This window comes from Chanodichthys erythropterus, chromosome 21 (assembly GCF_024489055.1).
Source record: "Chanodichthys erythropterus isolate Z2021 chromosome 21, ASM2448905v1, whole genome shotgun sequence".
In the NCBI taxonomy this organism is placed as follows: domain Eukaryota; kingdom Metazoa; phylum Chordata; class Actinopteri; order Cypriniformes; family Xenocyprididae; genus Chanodichthys; species Chanodichthys erythropterus.
The window spans coordinates 2,586,445-2,607,212 of NC_090241.1; the positions used below are offsets into that span (position 1 = coordinate 2,586,445).

At 41.3% G+C, this 20,768-nt stretch overlaps 1 protein-coding gene across 1 annotated transcript in view; it reads right to left on the reverse strand.

The window, feature by feature from the left end:
• The window catches only part of tmtops2a (teleost multiple tissue opsin 2a), a 37,082-nt gene extending 20,043 nt beyond the window's left edge, over positions 1 to 17,039 (reverse strand). Inside the window, exon 1 of the mRNA XM_067374151.1 lies at positions 16,561 to 17,039. Coding sequence (XP_067230252.1) covers positions 16,561 to 16,930 — 370 coding nt within the window. The 5' untranslated portion in view covers positions 16,931 to 17,039. The remainder of the gene's footprint in view (positions 1 to 16,560) is intronic.
• Positions 17,040 to 20,768: the final 3,729 nt, after the last annotated feature.

Sequence of the window (20,768 nt, forward strand, 5' to 3'; positions counted from 1 at the left end):
TTCCTGATTTCTAACACACAGCTGAAACTAAACGAAAGATGCAGCTCTCCGTGTGTTTTCCCGTCGTCTCTGGTGGTGTTTATATGTAAATTGCGTGAGCTTATTTCATCCATTAGATCTAAAGATCTGAAAAAGCCCATACATTTACCTGTACATAGACCCTCCCCTCAAAGAAATCAGGACAGAAGTGGTCGAAAGTGGATAAAAGAGGCCAGGGGTGTATTCCAGAAAGCAGGGTTAACTTACTCTCACATATAACCTGAACTCTCGGTTGATTAACCCAAACCTTGCTTACTCGAGGTATGCTGGTTCCAAAAATGCGTCCGGGAGTAAGTTCCCGGTTAACACACAAGACATTCTCAACAGAGCGACGAATCGATGATTCACCATGGAAACAGACGCTAAGAAAAAGCGCGCCATTCTACTTCATTCTTCTTCTTTTGTTTAATGGCGATTTACATAACCTACTTGGTGCACATCACCACCTATTGGGTGGTTATGCAATCATTTTTTATTCTTAATATTGTTTGATGCTAATTATTTAATAAGATATCACATATATAATATGTATTTTATTATAGAAATCATAGCATAGAAAATGTCCTGTTATAAAGGATAAAAAGCAGATCCATGTGTGAGATGACAATAAAATAAATTCATATATTAGAATTGAATAAACATTTATATATTGTATAATATAACATTGTGTATATAACTGTAACTATATAATAAATGTAGATACATTAATATAACCATATTGATAATATAACACGCATCTGAATTCCTCTTAAACTAACTAACCCTTGAACATAACCTGCTCCGGAGCAGGTTATGTTCAGAGAGCAGGTTGCTATGGTTACTTACATACCCTAAAAGTTACCTCCATTTTTGGAACCGAAAGTTGAGGTTATCCGCTTACTTACTCTTAAACATACCCAGGTATGTCACATAACCTGCTTTCTGGAATACCCCCCTGGTGTTAAAACACAAGGTGTAAACAGGGATGTTACTCCATTATTTACTTGTGATCCGATTGGCCTATATTACTTATATTGATTATTCAATTTCTTACTTTAATGCTGCTTTTTGATATACCTACTGCATATGGAAAATTAAATTTTCATGTATTTGTTCTCGTTATTCAAAAAGATAAACAACTTAAGCTCATTCAAGAGTATTTGTAGCAATGTTGTTTTACACAATAATACAAATTAATAATAATAATAATCTTTAGAAACAAATTGCTTGGTTAGTGAGGCACATACAATGTAAGTGAATGGGATCAAATTTTGAAGGCCACAGGGTCAAGCCATCAAACACTGAACTGCCCTAGATCCAAGAGGTCTTAAATTGATTAAATTAGTGAGTTAGTTGACACATAGACTATCGAAATAATGTGTAACCACAAATCGTTAAATACAATGTACTTATTATATTCATGTTGTATATCAAAACACTTTTGCTGCTATTGAGGTGGGATATGATTAAGGTTAAGGACAGGTTTCATGGTATAGTCAGGTTCAAGGTTGGGTTAAAGGGATAGTTCACCCAAAATGTTGTTCCAAACCTGTATGAGTTTCTTACTGTGTTCAACAGATGAAAGAACGTCTCAGGTTACAGATGTAACCCTGGTTCCCTGAGTAGGGAACGAGACGCTGCGTGGTAACGCATTGGGAACCTTCTGCGTGATGTCGTCACTGAAGCACTCATGTATCTAACCAATCGCGTAGCGAGACGTCAGAGACGGGTGACGTCACGGACCAGGAAACTATAAAGCATACCCGGATGCAGAGCACGCTAGCTTCTGGATAAGTCTGAGACAAATGCTCGCAAGTATGCAGGGGGTACGGCAAGAGACGCAGCGTCTCGTTCCCTACTCAGGGAACCAGGGTTACATCTGTAACCTGAGACGTTCCCTTTCGTGGGAACAGTCGACGCTGCGTGGTAACGCATTGGGAACGCTATCCCAAGTGTGCCGTAGCGGCAAATACTTGCCAGGTTATCTTGGCAGAACTGATGACCCCGGAGTGGAGCCGACATCAAGGTTATAAAACCTTACAAACGTGTGCTGACATGACCAGCCAGCCGCGTCACAAATGTCACCGATGGAGACACCTGACATTAAGGCTTTTGATGCCGCCATACCCCGCGTAGAATGGGCACGGACATTCAGAGGAGAAGGCTGTCCAGCCGCATCATATGCAAGTGTGATGGCCTCGACCACCCACTTGCTCATCCTCTGCTTAGATGCAGGGCCCCCTTTCTTAGGGGACCCATAACAGACAAAAAGCTGATCAGTCTTACGCCACAGGGCAGCTCTGTGGACGTAAGTATCCAAGGCCCTCACAGGGCAGAGCAGATTTAGTTTTTCCTGATCCAAAGATTTAAAGGGAGGAGGGCAGAAAGCCTGGAGCACAATGGGACCTGGAACGTGGGTAGGGACCTTAGGGACATAGCCCGGTCTAGGGTGCAGGAATGCTTTCACCATTCCTGGTGCAAATTCAATGTATGAGGGAGCAACTGACAGTGCTTGTAAATCTCCTATCCTTTTCAGAGAAGTGATAGCAAGTAGAAAAATAGTCTTTAGAGTGAGGAACCTCTCAGGAACCTCCTCTAGTGGTTCAAAGGGCGCCTCAGCCAACCCTTGTAAAACCACGGCCAGGTCCCAGGCCGGAACCCTTGTGCGCACTGGAGGCCTCAACCTCAGTGTGCCACGGAGGAAGCGAGTGACCAGGGGGTCCCGACCCACCGAAAGGCCACCTACAAGGGGAATATGAAAGGCAGATATAGCCGCAACGTAAACCTTTAATGTTGAAGGGGATAGGCCCTCCGAGAACTTTTCTTGGAGAAATGTAAGCACGTGGCTAATAGAGGCGTGGACAGGGTTCACATTAATACGTCTGCACCAGGCAGAGAACAGATTCCACTTGTATAAATAAAGCTTCCTCGTGGCGGGAGCTCTGGAGTTTAATATGGTCTCCACAACCTCGGCTGGGAGACCAGTATCTACGAACCTGGCCCCCTCAGAGGCCAGGCCCATAGTTTCCATAATTCTGGGCCTGGGGTGTATTATCCGGCCGCCCGCTTGTGACAGGAGGTCCTGTCTGAGGGGAAGCTCCATTGGGGAGCCGTCTAGTAAGGACACTAGGTCCGAGAACCATATTCTGGTTGGCCAAAAGGGAGCCACCAATATTAGGCTGACCCCCTCCCGGCGTACTTTCTCCAGAACTCCCGGGAGCAAGGCGATCGGGGGAAATGCATACAGACGCCGCCTCGGCCACGTCTGTACCATGGCATCCAGCCCCAGAGGTGCTGGATGGGTGAGGGAGTACCAGAGTGGACACTGGGTTGACTCTCCCGAAGCAAATAGGTCGACTTCCGCTCGACCAAAATTTTTCCATAGGAGATCCACCACTTCTGGGTGAAGTCTCCACTCCCCGGGCCTCGGGCCCTGCCTCGACAGGGCGTCTGCTCCCATATTTTGGCGCCCTGGGATGTAAGCTGCTCTCAGGGAGAGCAGCTTCCCTTGGGCCCACAGGAGGATCTGACGGGCCAAATAATAAAGTTGGCGAGACCGCAAACCCCCCTGATGATTTATATAGGCGACCACAGCAGTGTTGTCCGTGCGGACCAACACATGATGGCCTCTCAGATCTGGGAGAAAGTGTTTTAATGCCTGAAACACCGCCATCATCTCCAGCCGATTTATGTGCCAGGAGAGCTGATGGACCTCCCATGAGCCCTGAGCTGGACGGCCACTCATGATCGCCCCCCAGCCCGTGAGGGAAGCATCTGTCGTAAGCATTACGCGACGACCAGAAGTCCCCAGCACGGGTCCCTGGGACAGAAACCAGGGATCTTTCCACATGACCAGAGCACGAAGGTATCGTCGTGAGACTTTGATCATGCGAAAAAGATTTCCCCTCGGGGAGAATCCCCTGGTCCTGAGCCACCACTGTAAGGGTCTCATGTGCAGGAGGCCAAAAGGTATCACGTTGGACGCAGCTGCCATCAGACCCAACAGCCTCTGGAACTGTTTTACAGTGAGTGACTGGCCTAACTTCACCCCTTTCATAGCCATAAGAATGGCACTCACCCGAGCGGGAGACAGATGTGCCCGCATCGTGGTGGAGTCCCAAACTACCCCCAGATAAGTGATAGTTTGAACCGGAACTAGCACACTCTTTTTTGCGTTGAGCCTCAGCCCAAGCCTCTCCATGTGACGCAGAACAACATCTCGATGCTGGACTGCCAGTTGCTCTGACTGAGCTAGAATCAACCAATCGTCGATGTAATTCAGCACGCGGATGCCCTGAAGCCTTAGCGGGGCCAGAGCCGCATCCACGCACTTCGTGAATGTGCGGGGTGATAACGATAGGCCAAACGGAAGAACCTTGTACTGGAAAGCTTCGCCCCCGAAAGCAAACCTGAGGAACTTCCTGTGAGAAGGATGGATGGACACATGAAAGTATGCATCTTTCAGGTCTATCGCCACAAACCAGTCCTCGGACCTGATCTGTGGGATAATCTGTTTGAGTGTAAGCATCTTGAACTTGAGCTTCTGGATTGAGCGATTTAACACGCGTAAATCTATGATAGGACGTAGTCCTCCATCCTTCTTTGGAACAATGAAGTAACGGCTGTAGAAGCCTGACAGCTTGCTGGGAGGAGGGACCCTTTCTATAGCTCCTTTTTGCAAGAGTGTCATAACCTCTTGTTCCATCACCAGAGACTGCTCGGGGGTCACCACTGTGGGAAGGACCCCATTGAATATGAGCGGGCGAGACCCGAACTGTATTCTGTAACCCTTTTCTATCATGAGCAGCACCCAATTTGATATATTTGGAAGTAGTTTCCACTCTGCCAAAAAATCTACTAAGGGAACCAGTCTCTCGAGACTGGTCTCTGGTGTTTTTTGAGCACTTGGCTCGGTGATCTGACACGGCGCGCCGGCAGACAACCGAATCAAGTGGCCGGCCCTCCTCAAAGGACCGGCGGGGACCGCCGTGCCCTGACGCACACTGGGTGGCAGGGTTGACGGACTGTCCCCCTGAGGGTGCCGAAGGGGAGCGGGGATTAGATGTATTTTTTCCCGGCTTCCTCCAGAGGGGACCACCCTCATCGGGTCCTGACCCACAGATGTCAGGACCGCTTTGAAGCCTTCCTGGCGATGATAACGGCCCGCAGGTCCGTTTTACCCTTGAAAGGCTTCTTGTGAGCGGACCGACCCGGTCCCCAAGCTGTTTGTGGGGGAGCTCGAGTGGCCACGCTCACTTTCTGTTGCGCTCTGTGGTGCGCTGAGGAGCTCGTGGACGGCCGAGGCTGCTCCCGCTCAGCAGCCTCGGGGGGAATAGAGCGGCGGGGGATGAACCTCTGGAACGCCGCTGATTGTTTTTATGCCTCCTGGAACCTCTCGACGACTGTATTTACAGCGTCGCCGAAGAGGCCCGCAGGGGACAGCAGCGCGTCCATAAGGGCAGCTTTGTCTCGCTCCCTTATGTCCGAGAGGTTCAGCCACAAATGTCTCTCCGTAGCCACCAAGGCTGCCATAGACCGGCCGATTTCTTTGGCCGTCTCTTTGGTGGCACGGAGAGCGAGATCAGTTGCCATCCTGATCTCTTGAATACAATCATAAGTGGCCTCCCCGCTCTCATCAATCTCCCCCAGCAGGTCTGCTTGATATGCTTGAAGCAGCGACATGGTGTGTAGACATGCCGCCGCCTGACCTGCTGCCGTGTATGCTTTGCCCACCAAGCTTGATGTTGTTCTTAAGGGCTTGGTGGGCAACGTCGGGGCTTTTAGTGACGATGCCGACTCGGGCGAGAGATAGCCCGCAAGCGTCTCTTCAACCCGGGGCATCGCCGCATAACCGTGCCGTTTCAACCCCACTATATTGCTATATACAGACGTTTGGGGGCTGAATACGCGGTGCTGCACGGGCCTTTTCCACGACCTCGACACCTCGCCAAACCCCGACGCTGGGGTAGCGACCGAGCGGGCAGAAAGCGCTCATCTAGCTTACTTTTTGGTTTCGGTTCTGCCCGCTCTGCTGGCCAATCAATCTTTAACTTGGCCACAGCCCTGGTCACTACCTCCAGGAGCTCCTCATATGCTGGGGAAGAGGATGGCGGGTCCTCTTCCCCAGTCTCGACGCTCACCACATCAACCTCCTCGGAGGAAGAGAGGTGAAGCGCCGGTGTCTCTCTCCGGGGGGAAGAAACCGCAACGCGTGCTTCCGCCGCCTGAGAGGAGACACTGGGGCTGGTGGGTAAAGGGCGAGATAAGGCTGGGCCCGTCTCAACCCCCTCCGCCAGCTCCATCTGCGAACCCCACGACAGTAGCCGGCGCTGCGCCTCAGCAGCAGCAGGACCCGACCCGCGGGGAACGCTCGCCGAGGCACCCTCCTCGAAGAGTGCTCGGCGAGATCTCAACACTCTGAGGGTTAGTCTCTCGCAATGCACGCAGACAGCTCCCTCGAGAGCTGCCTGGGCATGCTCAACCCCCAGACAAAAAACGCACATATCATGTGTGTCCCCGTCAGGAATGTATCTGGGGCAGGGATGCACACACTTCCTGAAACGTTTTTCCTCCGCCATTATAATTGTCTTATTATATATATATATATATATATATATATATATATATATATATATATATATATATATATATATATATATATATATATATGTGTGTGTGTGTTTGTGCAACTCTTGTCCTCAGACGAAGAGATATTGTAATGATACAGAACAAACAACACCAAATAAGACAGGCAAGATAACATAGAGCACTTTGTTGAAGACACAGAAGCTAGCGTGCTCTGCATCCGGGTATGCTTTATAGTTTCCTGGTCCGTGACATCACCCGTCTCTGACGTCTCGCTACGCGATTGGTTAGATACATGAGTGCTTCAGTGACGACATCACGCAGAAGGTTCCCAATGCGTTACCACGCAGCGTCGACTGTTCCCACGAAAGGGAAACTCGTACATGTTTGGAATAACTTGAGGGTGAGTAAATGATGACAGAATTTTCATTTTTGGGTGAACTATCACTTCAAGGTGTAAGAGAATTTCACAGCTGAATTGAACCGCACTAAACATGGCGATCCAGAAGAGATGAGTTCATTTCGGATATCACCTCCATTAGTCTGATACTAACTCAATACTGACTCCAATATAAAGCTCTCCCCGCCAATGAAACCTCAATGAAACACGCCAATGAAACCTCACACGCATCTCATCCTCTAAACACACTCGCCCTTCAATCAATGAAAACTACAACTAGAGAGAGGAAACTGTAAACTAACCCAGACACAGAGAAAGCAGATAATTTGACACTGTGATCTACAGCAAATTCTTTCTCATCTGTCCTAAATATCACATTCTTACCTAATTTTCTTCCCTAATTTGAAGCACTGATCACATCATTCATTCTGAGAAAATGCTTTTTATAACTGGAAAAGATGAAAACACAGTTGCTGCTAAACATTAGCTCTTTGCAATGTTAGACACGGCTAGGAATTTATTTATTTATTTATTTACTATGCTACATATGATATCACATATACATGTAAATTTGTGTTTTGTAATAATTATAATATATATATATATATATATATATATATATACACACACACACACACACATATTAATGCTTTAGCAATGTTGTGACACTCTTCACAGTCATGCAAATAAAGCTTAAATGAAAATTAAAAAAATTAACATTTTAATTATATGTGTAATTACTGATAATAATTACAGCTGTAATTACATGCAGGTATTTTTTAAAATATAAGTGCAATGTAAAAACATGTATGTACACAATAAGTGCACTATATCAAAATATTAATTTAAATGTTAGTACATAGTATTTAAAGACACTTAATATAAAGTGGGACTAAGAAATGTCTTCTAAGTATGTGTCTGTCACTCAGTGTGAAAATCTTTTCTGCTAATGTTGTATTTCATGACTTCTGTTAACCTGACATTGGACAGCCATTAATAATGCAACATGAGAGAACTGTATTAAATGCATGCATGACATGGACAGCATCACCTGTGAATTATGACTGGCAGATTACGACAAAAGCATGGTGCAAGAAACATCTTGACATTTATAAAAACATTTTTGGGGTCAGCTTGGATGGAAAAGGGGTGACAGTGCTATAACTGGGTATGGCACAGCATAACCCCACTTTGTGTTTACAAAAATGTTACAGTTATTTGCCTGCACATTTAATTCCATCTGCAGTCTTTTTGTGTTCCACATCTACACTTCAGCAGCTGCTTTCCCATGCATCAAAACTTAACTTTCTTGTCCAAATTCCAGGGGACTCTGATGAAATTAAACATGCAGCATATTTTTCACCTAACAGAATGTTTTATAGAATATTTATAGCACTCCAGGGATGAACTCCCTGAAAATAATTCAAAATATATTAGTAGTTTACATGATTTAAATGGCCTCTATTATATGTCTGAAACTTTAAAAATACTTTTCAGTGATTACAGACTGATAAACACAGGGAGGTTCCACTGACATGTTTATGTTTTATGAGTCCAAAGTGCTTACATATAAAACTACAGTCTGCAGTTTTACATTTCGGGTGTGTGTGTGTGTTTGTTATGGGAACAAGATGTCGCCAAAAAGATGGCATTACCCAAAATCGTTGTCCTTGTGGGGACATTTTTTGGTCCCCAAAAGGAAAACAGCTTATCTTCATGGAGACCAAAATCATACAAAGTGATGTTTTTTTGAAAATGTAAAAATGCATAAAGTTTTCTGTGATTGTAAGTTGTAAATATATACCCAATAACATAGTAAGATGACATTTAAATGCTTAGTTTTATGATCTGTAGCTCTGTATTGTGGGGGAAAAAACATAATACAATGCAATACATAATGACAGAGATGTACAAATAAACCTTCCTCAAAAGCATGATGTATCAAATTTGATATTCACGTTTTAATATGATTTTTCTAAAAAGTGATATATGGAATGAGTGATAAGCAATCACAAGTTGCTTCAGTCCAGACAGTGTTCATCTTAAAATATATCTAACAATATAAAAGTTCCACTGCAAAAAAACACGTGCATGACCTGCGTAGGGGGGCGTTTTTCAGAATTATTCTAATAGGGCTTTTGTTTCTTTCTCTCTTTTTTTTTTTTTTTTTTTAAAAAGAAGAATAAACCATTGATCAGACAACAGAAGGTATGTAGTAGATTGAGTGCAACAGGTATTTTATTATATTGATCATTTAGAGGCCTAAGAAATGTGTATTACATATGACACAGTAGGCTTCTGGGGCGAATTTGTAACCAAAAGTCAGTTAAATCAGACAAAACCTCCTTTTAGGGAAGTCATGATTTGTAAAACTGATAAAAGTAAATAAGTGGGTTTTTTTTGTTTGTTTAACCCTTAAACATCATTCACTTCCCTCCTCATTTTTTAAAGTTAGGCATCAACCTTCTTAGTATTTCTTAAACAATTCATTATAAACTATGTATATATAATAGTAATATATATATAAAATTGTTTTCCAATTCATTTCTTGTAAAAATTGTATAGGGTTGCTAATGACCCGAGGTGTGTAACAGTATAAGTATATTTTTTCTGCACAACAATAATTTAATCTTTGATGACTGAATAAGTGCAATTCACATTAATTCCACAAGGTGGCAATGTATGATACTCAATGATGAAGTGACGTTTCACTCCTAGTTACTGCAGGCAGAAAACAAAAGAAGTATATCATCAGCAAAACTTGAAATGGCTCTGCAATTTACAGCAGGGCAAGTACTGAACGCAATCAAATATTAGTGTCACTGTCACTTGATGGTGGATCTGGTGAAGAAGGTGTCAGTGATCAAAATATTGAATTTGAAGATGTTGAAAATTATAGTTTTGAGAATATGTTTGAGATGGCGAATATAAGTCAGATGCTGAATGTACTGGGAAATGAGCTCTGACGATGATAAAAACATCTGCTCAAACTGAACCCTTCCAAGCTCCAAAATGTAACAAAATATGCTTTACAAAATATGCTTTATATGTAATGATGATTGGCAAAACATTTAAAGGTTAGACAAAAATATTTATGAACTGAGTTATGGTTAGCCTTTATAACTAGCTGTGTGTTAAAACAATAGAAGTCTATTAGATAGCCAAGTAAACATATATGTGAGGTTATGTTATGAATTACATTCACACCCACAGATGAAGCTATTATCACCTCCTAACAAGCCTTTGATTTGTTTGCATCTTTTCAGAACATATCTGTGATCTTTCCAGTTCACCCCTACAGTGACAAGACTAATGCAGCATTACAAATCATCAGCACCTGAGCCGAGGTTTACGGCTCAACTTTTATTGGCAAAACTGGGAACATAAACTGCTTTTGCATTTCTTTGTGCAGTGTTGTATGTCATCCATAACATACCCACTTGCACCTTCACTGACATGTTATACATTTGTTAAATGCAATCATTTCATCTTCATGTGAGGATCAATAAAGCAACAAAATTACATTGTAGCAGTACAAACGCAATAAATCAAGGCAGAGATGTTATGGAAGATTATATTATTTGACTAGCATCATCCTAAAGCACATTTGTCAGGGTTCTGTCACTTCAGTCTGGTTTATTCTCAGAGCTCTGTATCGTCTTTGTGCGAGTGTGCGGTTTGAAGTGTGCTTGTCCACATGCCTTGTTTCTTGTTCAGAGCGTGGTGTTTGGATCCCGGCACTCATGTCTAGTTTGGTTTCAGTTTTATGACATTCATGCTCCATGTTTTGTCTCTCGCGTGAGCGCACGGGTTGTGTGTTCATTCTCTCGCCGTGCGCTCTTGTCTCATGTGTTTTGTGAGCACCTGGTTTGTTTTCATTGGCCAGGCACTCTTGTGTTGTCGTGTTCTTTGTAACAAGTGGCTCGTGTTTTGTTTGAGCACATGGCTTGTGAGTGCCTTCGCTGGCCATGTGCTCGTGTTTGGTGTGATCACATGGCTTGTCATGTTTGTTTCTTTGTGTCATGTGCCCTCATGTGAATTATCTTGACCCCGCCCTTCTTGTTATCTGATTATTGGTTCTTTTCCCCCACCTGTCCTCCCTCAGTATCTGCCTTGTTTGCTGCCCTATTGATTTTCCTTGTGTTTGCAGTCCTGTGCTTTATCCAGGACCTCTCGTGTCCTGCCCTGCCTGATCCTGTTTGCCTTGCCAAGTGTTGCCTTGTCCAGTTGACGGTCTTGTTTTCCCAAATGGGATAGGGTGTTTTTATTTTTATACCTAATAAAAGCCCAACACTTCTGCAGTACTGAGTCCTCACTTCAACCCTGAAGCATCATACCCATTCAAACCAAGAATAAAAAATAAAATAAAATAGACACGATTATAGTAAATAAAAGAGACTGTCCTCCAAAAATAAAACCACCCTACAGGTTGTTTTTCAAGCACCTTATTACGACCTATATTTACGTTTTGAAGTTTGAAAAATAATGACAGACGTTACAAGACACTGACGTATGACTGTCATTACCAATCAAAATGCGCATTCATTTAAATGCAATGTGTGGACTTTTTACACCATATCTTCTATTTCCATTTAGCAAAACAATTTTTTTATTAACATGTTGAAATAAAAGTGGAAAAATACTGGCTTGAATGTTTATCTAGCTTGGAAGGATCTTCTGGGTGACTACAGAGCATTAATTGAGACTAAAAGATCTTCTTATTTCTCTCAGAGTACTGAAAACATTCAAGGAAACCCAAGACATTTGTTTCAAATTATAAATAGACTGCGTCACGTCAATGCTGTTACCTCTTTCTCAGCAGCTATGTAACTTTTTTCTTAATTTCTTCAATTCTAAAATTGATAATGTTCGCAAACAAATCTGATCTCATCTGCATTCCACTGTCCAGCTGGGTTCACTGGTACTTACTAACTTTCCTTATCTTGATACTGAGACTCTCAAAAGGGAGATATCTAGCATGAAATCTAGCTTTTGCTTGCTTGATCCTATCCCCACAAGCTTATTTAAATCTTGCTTCATTGATTTGTGCCCTGCTGTTCTCAGTATTATAATTGACTCTTTGCAGGCTAGGGTTGTTCCAGTCGCATTAAAGATTGCTGCTTATCAAAAAAAAAAGAGAATGCTGCTCTGGACGATTTGTCAAATCTTCTGTTTTTAATGGAGTCAAATTAATGCCTTAAAGTTTTGCACAAAAATAAAGTTTTGCAAAACACAAAAAAGAATTGAGCAATAAAAATAAAGAATTGCAAAGGAAAAATAAAGTATTGAGTGGAAGAAAAAAAAAGTTTGCAAACAAAAATAATAAATTGCAAGATAAAATAAAGTAGTGCAAAAATAAAAATATAATCAATTACAAAAATCAGTGACAGCTGTAATCCTATTTTATCCTTGCCACATATTTTTCATGCTCAAACCTACTAAATAATTTGCAACGCTCATTTTATTCTGCGTTTCAGTCAAGCGTGCGTTCACGATTCCGGCTTTTCTTAGCGCTTCACTTTTCTGTGCGGATCTCTTTATGGCACTGGTTTGACGTGGGGGTGGAGTCAAGAAACGGGGGCACGCCTCCGCGAAATGTATTGGAGGGGAACGTAATCGGCGACAGGTGAAATAATTCTTTGACATGGTTAAAAATAATGTTTTTGTTGGTTTGTTTAGCATATGTTGTCGCCGATTATGTTCCCCTCCATGCATTTCTTATAGTAATATGACCCGTTGCGCTCTGTCTCACTGCCTGTATCCACTTTTGTGTCCTTAAACATTCGTTTTTTGGGCAGCTTATAAAAACTTATTTCTGGGTTTTTTAGCTTGTTAGCTGTACACCTTGTCACACAGCAGCTTTTAGGCATTGTTCTGTTTTTTGTAATGAGTCAGAAAAGACAAGAAGGCAGCCTCACGCAATACAAAGTCAATGGAGACGGTTGGATTGTTTTCCCCTCCGGTGGGCGTGGTTTTCAGATTATAATAAATGCGCTCTGTCTCTATTGCTGCGTTCCAATTCGCCTACTTATACTACGCCCTAAAAGTATGTACTCTTTCTGTGAACAAAAAGTACTTACTTTTGAGTGTGTAGTAAAAGAGTAGACAAGCTTTGGGACATACTAACACGTTATACAATCGCGTCTTTTCTCTCTGTCGCATCCTGTCACCGTAAACTGGCCTGTTAATCATCTTACATCCTCCATATTTCATTTAGCTAATTTCCTACCGTATCGGAGAGAAATACAGCACGTTGATCTGCAGTCGCGGGTCTTTCATGTGGAGAACTCTCCTCATATTAATGCATAATGATGCATTTAAAAGTTAATGGCCATTCGGATCTTTATAAAAGTCCACATTGGTTTTGCAGATGAAAAATAACACGGGTAACATTAAATATATATTTTCTATCAGGTTAAACTGATTATTAGTCACTCAAATCTCTCAGCGTCGATCGCGCATATCCGCCATGTTTTGTAGTTTTTTAACACTTTTTACTCGTGTTTGTAGTTCTGAACTGAATCCTCGTCCAATGCGCAATGGGTTGTGGGCAATATTAGCCTCTATAGCGTGCACGGATCCACACTTCGAAAATCTACCGGAAATAGTAGACCATCCGGGGACTTTTGGCATACTCTTTTCAACATACTATGCTTTGGGACACACTTATTTTAATCTCACATACTATTTAGAATGGATAGTATGGACATTGGAACGCAGGGTATGCTTGATCTGTTCTGTTGCGATCTGCGTCTCCTGCCGATGACGTGTTTCGCGGAGGTGTGCCCCCGTTTCTTGACTCCACCCCCACGTCAAACCAGTGCCATAAAGAGATATGCACAGAAAAGTGCAGCGCAAAGGAAAAGCGGTATCGTGAGTGCACGCTTGACTGAAACGCAGAATAAAATGAGCGTTGCAAATGATTTAGTAGATTTGAGCATGAAAAATATGTGGCAAAGATAAAATAGGATTACAGCTGTCATTTGTGCAAAACTTTAAGGCATTAATTTGACTCCATAGTTTTTGGCAAAAAATACTTGAGCGTACTGTTGCCTCTCATTTGTGTAACTATCTCACAATAAATAACCCCTTCAGTCTTGGGACCTTTACTTTTTAACATTCATCTGTCATCGCTTGGCCAGCTCTTGAGATCGCTCGGCCTCCATTATATATTCAGTACCTGGTGGGCGCCCTGACACTGCTTTTCTTTCTGACTGTATTACTGAGATAAAAAAAAAAAAAAAAATGGATGAGTAACAATGTCCTGTTTCTGAACAGTGGTAAAACCGAAGTTATGCTCATTGGTTCCCGTCATCAGATTTCCAAAGCTGGTTCTCTGTCTTTGACTTTTAATAGCTCTGTTTTGCAAGCCCAAAATAAAGTGAGGAACCTTGTAATTATTTTTGATGCTAATCTTTCATTTGATTCTTTTGTTCAGAGTACTGTTAAAACATATTGTTTTCCATCTCTGAAACATCGCAATATTGCGTCCTATTTAAAATTTTCCTGAAGCAAAAAAGCTGATAAATTCCTTTGTCATCTCTTGGATAGACTACCGTAACACCCTTTTAGCTGGAGTTTCAAAATCCACACTCAACAAGCTGGAGTATGTACAAAATTCGGCTGCCAGGATCTTAACTGGATCCAGGATATCCAATCATATTACTCCAGTTTTGGAATCATTGCATTGGCTCCCAGACAGGTTTTGCAAAATTATGATGCTCACATATAAAGCATTGCACACCCTGGCACCACAATATTTAACAGAACTGTTACATCCTATAATATGCCTAATTGCAGATTACTCTCTTCACAAACGAACTTGCTGGTTGTTCCTCAAACATGCTTAAGATCTATGGGTGATCTTAAGATCAGGGCACTCACCAGGTTTTGAATGTATATAAATCTGTATATCATAAGCATACAAATGAAGGACGACTGATCTCAAGAGATGGCTAAGCGGTTAAAAAGTATGTTAAAAAGTAAAGGTCCCAAGACTGACCCCTGAGGAATGCCAGTGAAAACAGAGCTAATCTCAGATCTATGACCACCCATAGGAATGAACTGGGAACAGTCAGTGAAACAGAATCTAAACCACTTCAAACAAGACACGAACACACAGCTAATGAAAACACTAATAAGCCACGTTTTCACACAAAACATAACAATTTGTTCAAAAATGCTAATTCATTCAGGAATGAAACAGCTGTCTTTAAGATTGAGTCACTGAATCATACATTTAATCGATTTCTTAAAGGATTAGTCCACTTTCAAATAAAATTTTCCTGATAATTTACTCACTCCCATGTCATCCAAGATGTTCATGTCTTTCTTTCGTCAGTCGAAAAAAAAAAAAAAGGTTTTTGATGAAAACATTCCAGGATTATTCTCCTTATAGTGGATTTCAAAGGACTCCAAATGGTTGAAGGTCAAAATTACAGTTTCAGTGCAGCTTCAAAGAGCTTTAAACGATACCAGATGAGGAATAAGAGTCTTATCTAGAGAAACTATCTGCCATTTTTGAAAAAAATACAACTGTATATGCTTTATAAACACAAATTATTGACTTACACGTGCTTCTTCTTTACGCATTCTTCAAAACGCTTACGCTGTATGCCCTACGCCTTCCCTATTCTACTTACGGAAAAAAAACGAAACTGGCACCGGGGTTGTTCTGTTGAATAGGGAAGGTGGAGGACATACGGCGTAAGCGTTTTGAAGAATGTGGAAAGCAGAAGCACGTACAAGACAATATTTTGTGTTTATAAAGCATATACAGTTGTATTCTTTTCAAAAATGACCAATCGTTTCACTAGATAAGATCCTTATTCCTCGTCTGGTATCTTAATTTATTTTCGACTGACAAAAGAAAGACATGAACATCTTGCATGACATTGGGATGAGTAAATTATCAGGAAAATTTTATTTAAAAGTGGACTAATCTTTAAAAAAAAAAATGTATGTAAAAACTCTTCAATAAAACTGACAAATCAGGGTAGTTTTAAAAGTCTCTTACCTGTTTCTTTTTAGTCATGGAATACTAACTTAGGATGTAAGCTAAATATTTTGTGCAAACTTTTAAACATATTTCAATAAATATTTACTCTGACTCACATACTTTTTTGTTTATTGCATTTTAGACTGAAGAAAATAACATTTTTTCAGAACCTTCAGTAAATTACATGTTTTGTTTAGTAAATTTACATTCAGATTTTTCTTCAGAATTGTTAGAGAATATTGATCGCTATTCTAGAAAAGAGTGATTCTCAATGTATCCAGAACCATGCAGAATCATTGCCTAACATAAATCAATCATTCAATCAAGCCAAAGCAACTCTTGTTGACAGTCAACACACATTAGTAGTGTTTCCTTCCTTAATTAATCAGGTTTTGATAAATGATCTTTAAAGAACTAATTGCCCATGGACAAGTAAAACAAGTAAAAACTGTCATTACTGTGTTTTTATTAACCTTTCCCATTTAATGGGAAAAGTATTAGGCTACAATATTACTACATACATGCAACGTACAGTTTTGCATTTTTTTTTCTTACTCACCAAAGCATGAGTTGACGAATCCGTACCACATGCACCCGTGTCTCCCCACCAGCCACCGGCCGCGGATACTGGCCGCGAAGCTGAGCGTGGTGCCGAACAGACACACGAGCATGTCACTCACACTGATGTTGAGCAGAAGCATGTTCACGGGAGTCCGCAAGGTCTTGAATTTACAAAACAGAACGAGGACGATTAAATTGTTTAGGATCCCGAACACCAGAATAGATCCCAAAATAACGGCGACCACATTGTGTCCCGTCCGTGACAGTTTCTCAGCAGGAGTGTCGCTCCAATCCTGATCTTGCGCGGACAGCGTGTTATCATCCGTGCCGTTCGAAGTATAACTGAAATTAGCTTCTTCAGAAAACATCTTTGCTTAACACTCTTCAGCTGATATTATATTATTGCATACTTGATGCATTGAGGAAATTCCTTCGGATCTTCCCCACACCTGAGCGTGGACCATGCCATTCACGAGAAGTTCTGTGAAGAATCGCAACTGATGCTTCATCCAATGCTGTGGTCCTCACAGCGCGAGAATCAAGTTGCTGGGCTCAGCAGCCCGAATAAAAAGCCTCCCAGTCCATCTCAAACAGATATGTAGGTTAAGCGTGTAGCTTAAGCTTGTTGGTCATTTCGGAGGATGCCTGATATAAATTAAAGTCTGCCACTAATGCCACTGCAGAAGTGAACTGTAAAGATGAAAGAGTTTCGCAGACTCTTAAAACAAGTGATCTACATGCAGTCAAAATTGAAAAAAAGAAGTTAATCTTGTCTTGAAATACTGCCTGAGTAATTAATAAATAGCTGTGCACATAAAAAGTAACATTTACCAAGGGACAGCATTCCCCTGCTGCGGATGCGTTCATTGGCGAGGCGCACACATCTCGAGTTCGCCACCTCTTCAGATCCTGAGAGCTTGAGAGCGCATTTGTGCATGGGAGAAGCCTTGAGAGTGACGTCAACACAGCATAGTAGCTTACATGATCATCTTAAGCAGTGCTTTACATTTCCATGTTATACACGACGGGCTATAAATAGACACTCCGGTGTTATTGCAGTTTTGAAAATGTAACATGCAAAAATATTAAACAATGTCCAGATGGCAGCAAACATTAACTAATGAATTCTACACGTTTATAACATTTTAAAACCCCAGTAAAAATGTGACAGCTTCATAGTTCACTTTGTTCACCAAGCTAGCAAAAATATTGTATTGTGGGCTGCAACAGTGCTTAGGTAGGTGGTACCTGTCAAAGTACCAAGGTTGCCATGGTTGCCAAGTGCCAAGGTTTCCCAGCAGGTGGTCCAGTTCTGATGCTCACGTGTCCACTTTTGACTCTTTCGGTGGTGGACAGGGGTCAGCATGGGCACCTGACTGGTCTGCAGCTATGCAGCTCCATACGCAACAAACTGATGCATTGTGTATTCTGACACCTTTCTATCAGAACCAGCATTAACTTCTGGAGCAATTTGAGCTACAGTAGGTTGTCTATTATATCAGACCACACAGGCCAGCCTTCGCTCCCCACATGCATCAATGAGCCTCGGCCGCCCGTGACCCTGTCGCCGGTTCACCGCTGTTCCTTCCTTGGAGCGCTTTTGATAGATACTGACCACTGCAGACCGGGAACACCCACAAGAGCTGCAGTTTTGGAGATGCTCTGACCCAGTCGTCTAGCCATCACAATTTGGCCCTTTTCAAACTCACTCAAATCCTTATGCTTGCCCATTTTTCCTGCTACTAACACATCAACTTTGTGTACTTGGACCTTATTTTAGATATAGGCCTAGACCTCGTGTCAACATCCTTGAGTGGAAAATAGCTTTTATTTATTTATTTATGTTTTACATCAAAGTCTAAGTCTAAAGTGTCCCCTGAATGTGTCTGTGAAGTTTCAGCTCAAAATACCCCATAGATTTTTTTTTATTAATTTTTTTAACTGCCTATTTTGGGGCATCATTAAATATGAGCCGATTTATGCTGCTGCCCCTTTAATTCTTGTGCTCCCCGCCCACGGAGCTCGCGCTTGCCTTAAACAGTACATAAACAAAGTTCACACAGCTAATATAACTCTCAAATGGATCTTTACAAAGTGTTCCTCATGCATGCGCATGCATGGGTCGGATGTGAGTATTGTCAAAGACTATAGAATAACACAAGACGTGTCACTCGTATAGTTTTGAATGGGAGAAAGTGTAATGCGCAATATGGCGGAATAAGTCCCGCCTTCTAAATAAGAGCCAATCGCTGACTGGTAAAGTCATTGCGTCACTTCAGAGGCCGTTAGAATCACCGGTTTCTATCTGCTTGTTAAGTTGTGACTTAAGGAACGCCGTTGCCTGGTCCAAGCCTCGACTCATTTCACTTGAGAATGCCATCGACGGCCGTTTATGAGAAAACAATACAAACAAACAAACAAAAAACAGGTACAAAAGATGTCACTGGCATGGTACCCTTTCACAAGTTACTAATTTATACTCTTTAGGTGCTAATATACACTTAAGAGGTAAAAAAAAAAAAAAAAAAAAAAAAAAGTACAAAGGTTTAAAACTGTACCACCACAGTGACAGCTTTTCTCTGAGAGTGTGGATGACTGGAAGACTGACAGGTCACTAGGTGGTCATTCACAGTTTGGTGTGCATATGCAGAGATAAAAGTGTGCAAAAAAATATTGGGAGCATCCCATGCATTTCATTTCCTAAAGTGGCGATCATAAATGGTTTTGGACCTGAATTTACTGTAGCTCACTCCACATGATCACATCACCTTCATTCCTATAGTGGTTCAGCTTTTAAATTTCCAATTATTTTTGAACCCCAGGTTTACTATGTTGTGATTACATATCTAATTTTTTTTTTTTTTTTTTTTGAGATGTTTATATGTCATACCATAGAATATACATACGTTGTGTATATTGTGTTATTTGTTTATTTACTGTGTTGTGTTTTGACGTACATTGCTTGTTGTTACTCTGCGTGACCTTGTGAATTGCCCTTCGGGGATAAATGAAGTATTTGAAATTGAAATTGAAATTGAAATCACCTGAAATGGACAATAATACTTGGTGTGAATGATGTTGTATTTAGTGATTTGGAATTTGTTATCTACCACAACTGTTATAGTGGAAACAGGGGCACTGTATTATTTATTTATTTAGTTAGCGCATAATTATTAGGGCTATTGCAAACAGGTTAGATATTGAAGTTGCTTCTTCCTTAAACTGTACACTTTTGAAAGACAAGGAAAGATGTATTCCACCTCAAGTTTGCTGACCTTGTCCAACCATTTGAAAGTACCACATACTTTAATGCATGGATTTATGCTCACCATGACCCTGTCTGTTTAGTCATGCTCTGGCAAATTATTTCCATATTTAAGGCTAAACTGTTTTGCTGAAGGCCTGTAAATTCATAATGCATTGATTAACCTTGTCACACGTCTGACATCCAGACATCAGACATACATATGTAGTAACTACATCACCACAGAGTCACATCAACACCAGCACATGGGGAGTAAGGTTTCCAACAGGACCTCTGTATCAAAAGATGTTTATTCGATAGATATCCAATCACTGCAACATAATAAAAAATCTCACATTATGATCCTATATTCAATTTTACAGATGCACATTAAAGACAGGGTTTCTGCATGTGAAACCAAGCCCTTAAGATTCCTCAAGGCTGTGACTCATCTGCCCCTGAAAATGGCACAATATGACAATGATCTCATATTATAAGAAGTGCGACATTTGAGCTGTTCCATTAATGAGTCTCTCTGTAGTGCTTATGATTGTATAATGTGTAGAGTGACTGACATATCCGAAAGAAGTGCAAAACTGACCAAAAGGTCACAAATCTCAAGTCTAGCATGATTTAATAATAAATTGTCATACGGATGATCCAAGTCAATCAACTGACAAATTAAAGAGGAAGTACTTGTATGTATGAAATTGATCATCAATTTTAAGTAGCCTTATGTTAATTATATGAAGAATGAATTTTAGCATGTTTTCATTGCCAGCTGATTGTGATTGTAATAAGTATATCTCACAGCTTGTTTTTGGCCCCATAATCAAGCTTCAAGAAACCCTTCATAAAACATGAGCACAAAACAAAATAAACCAAATAGATTTAATCACCATTGGAAGTGTAATTCATTGTAATATTATAACGTTACTTTTTTTTTTTTTTTTTTTTTTTTT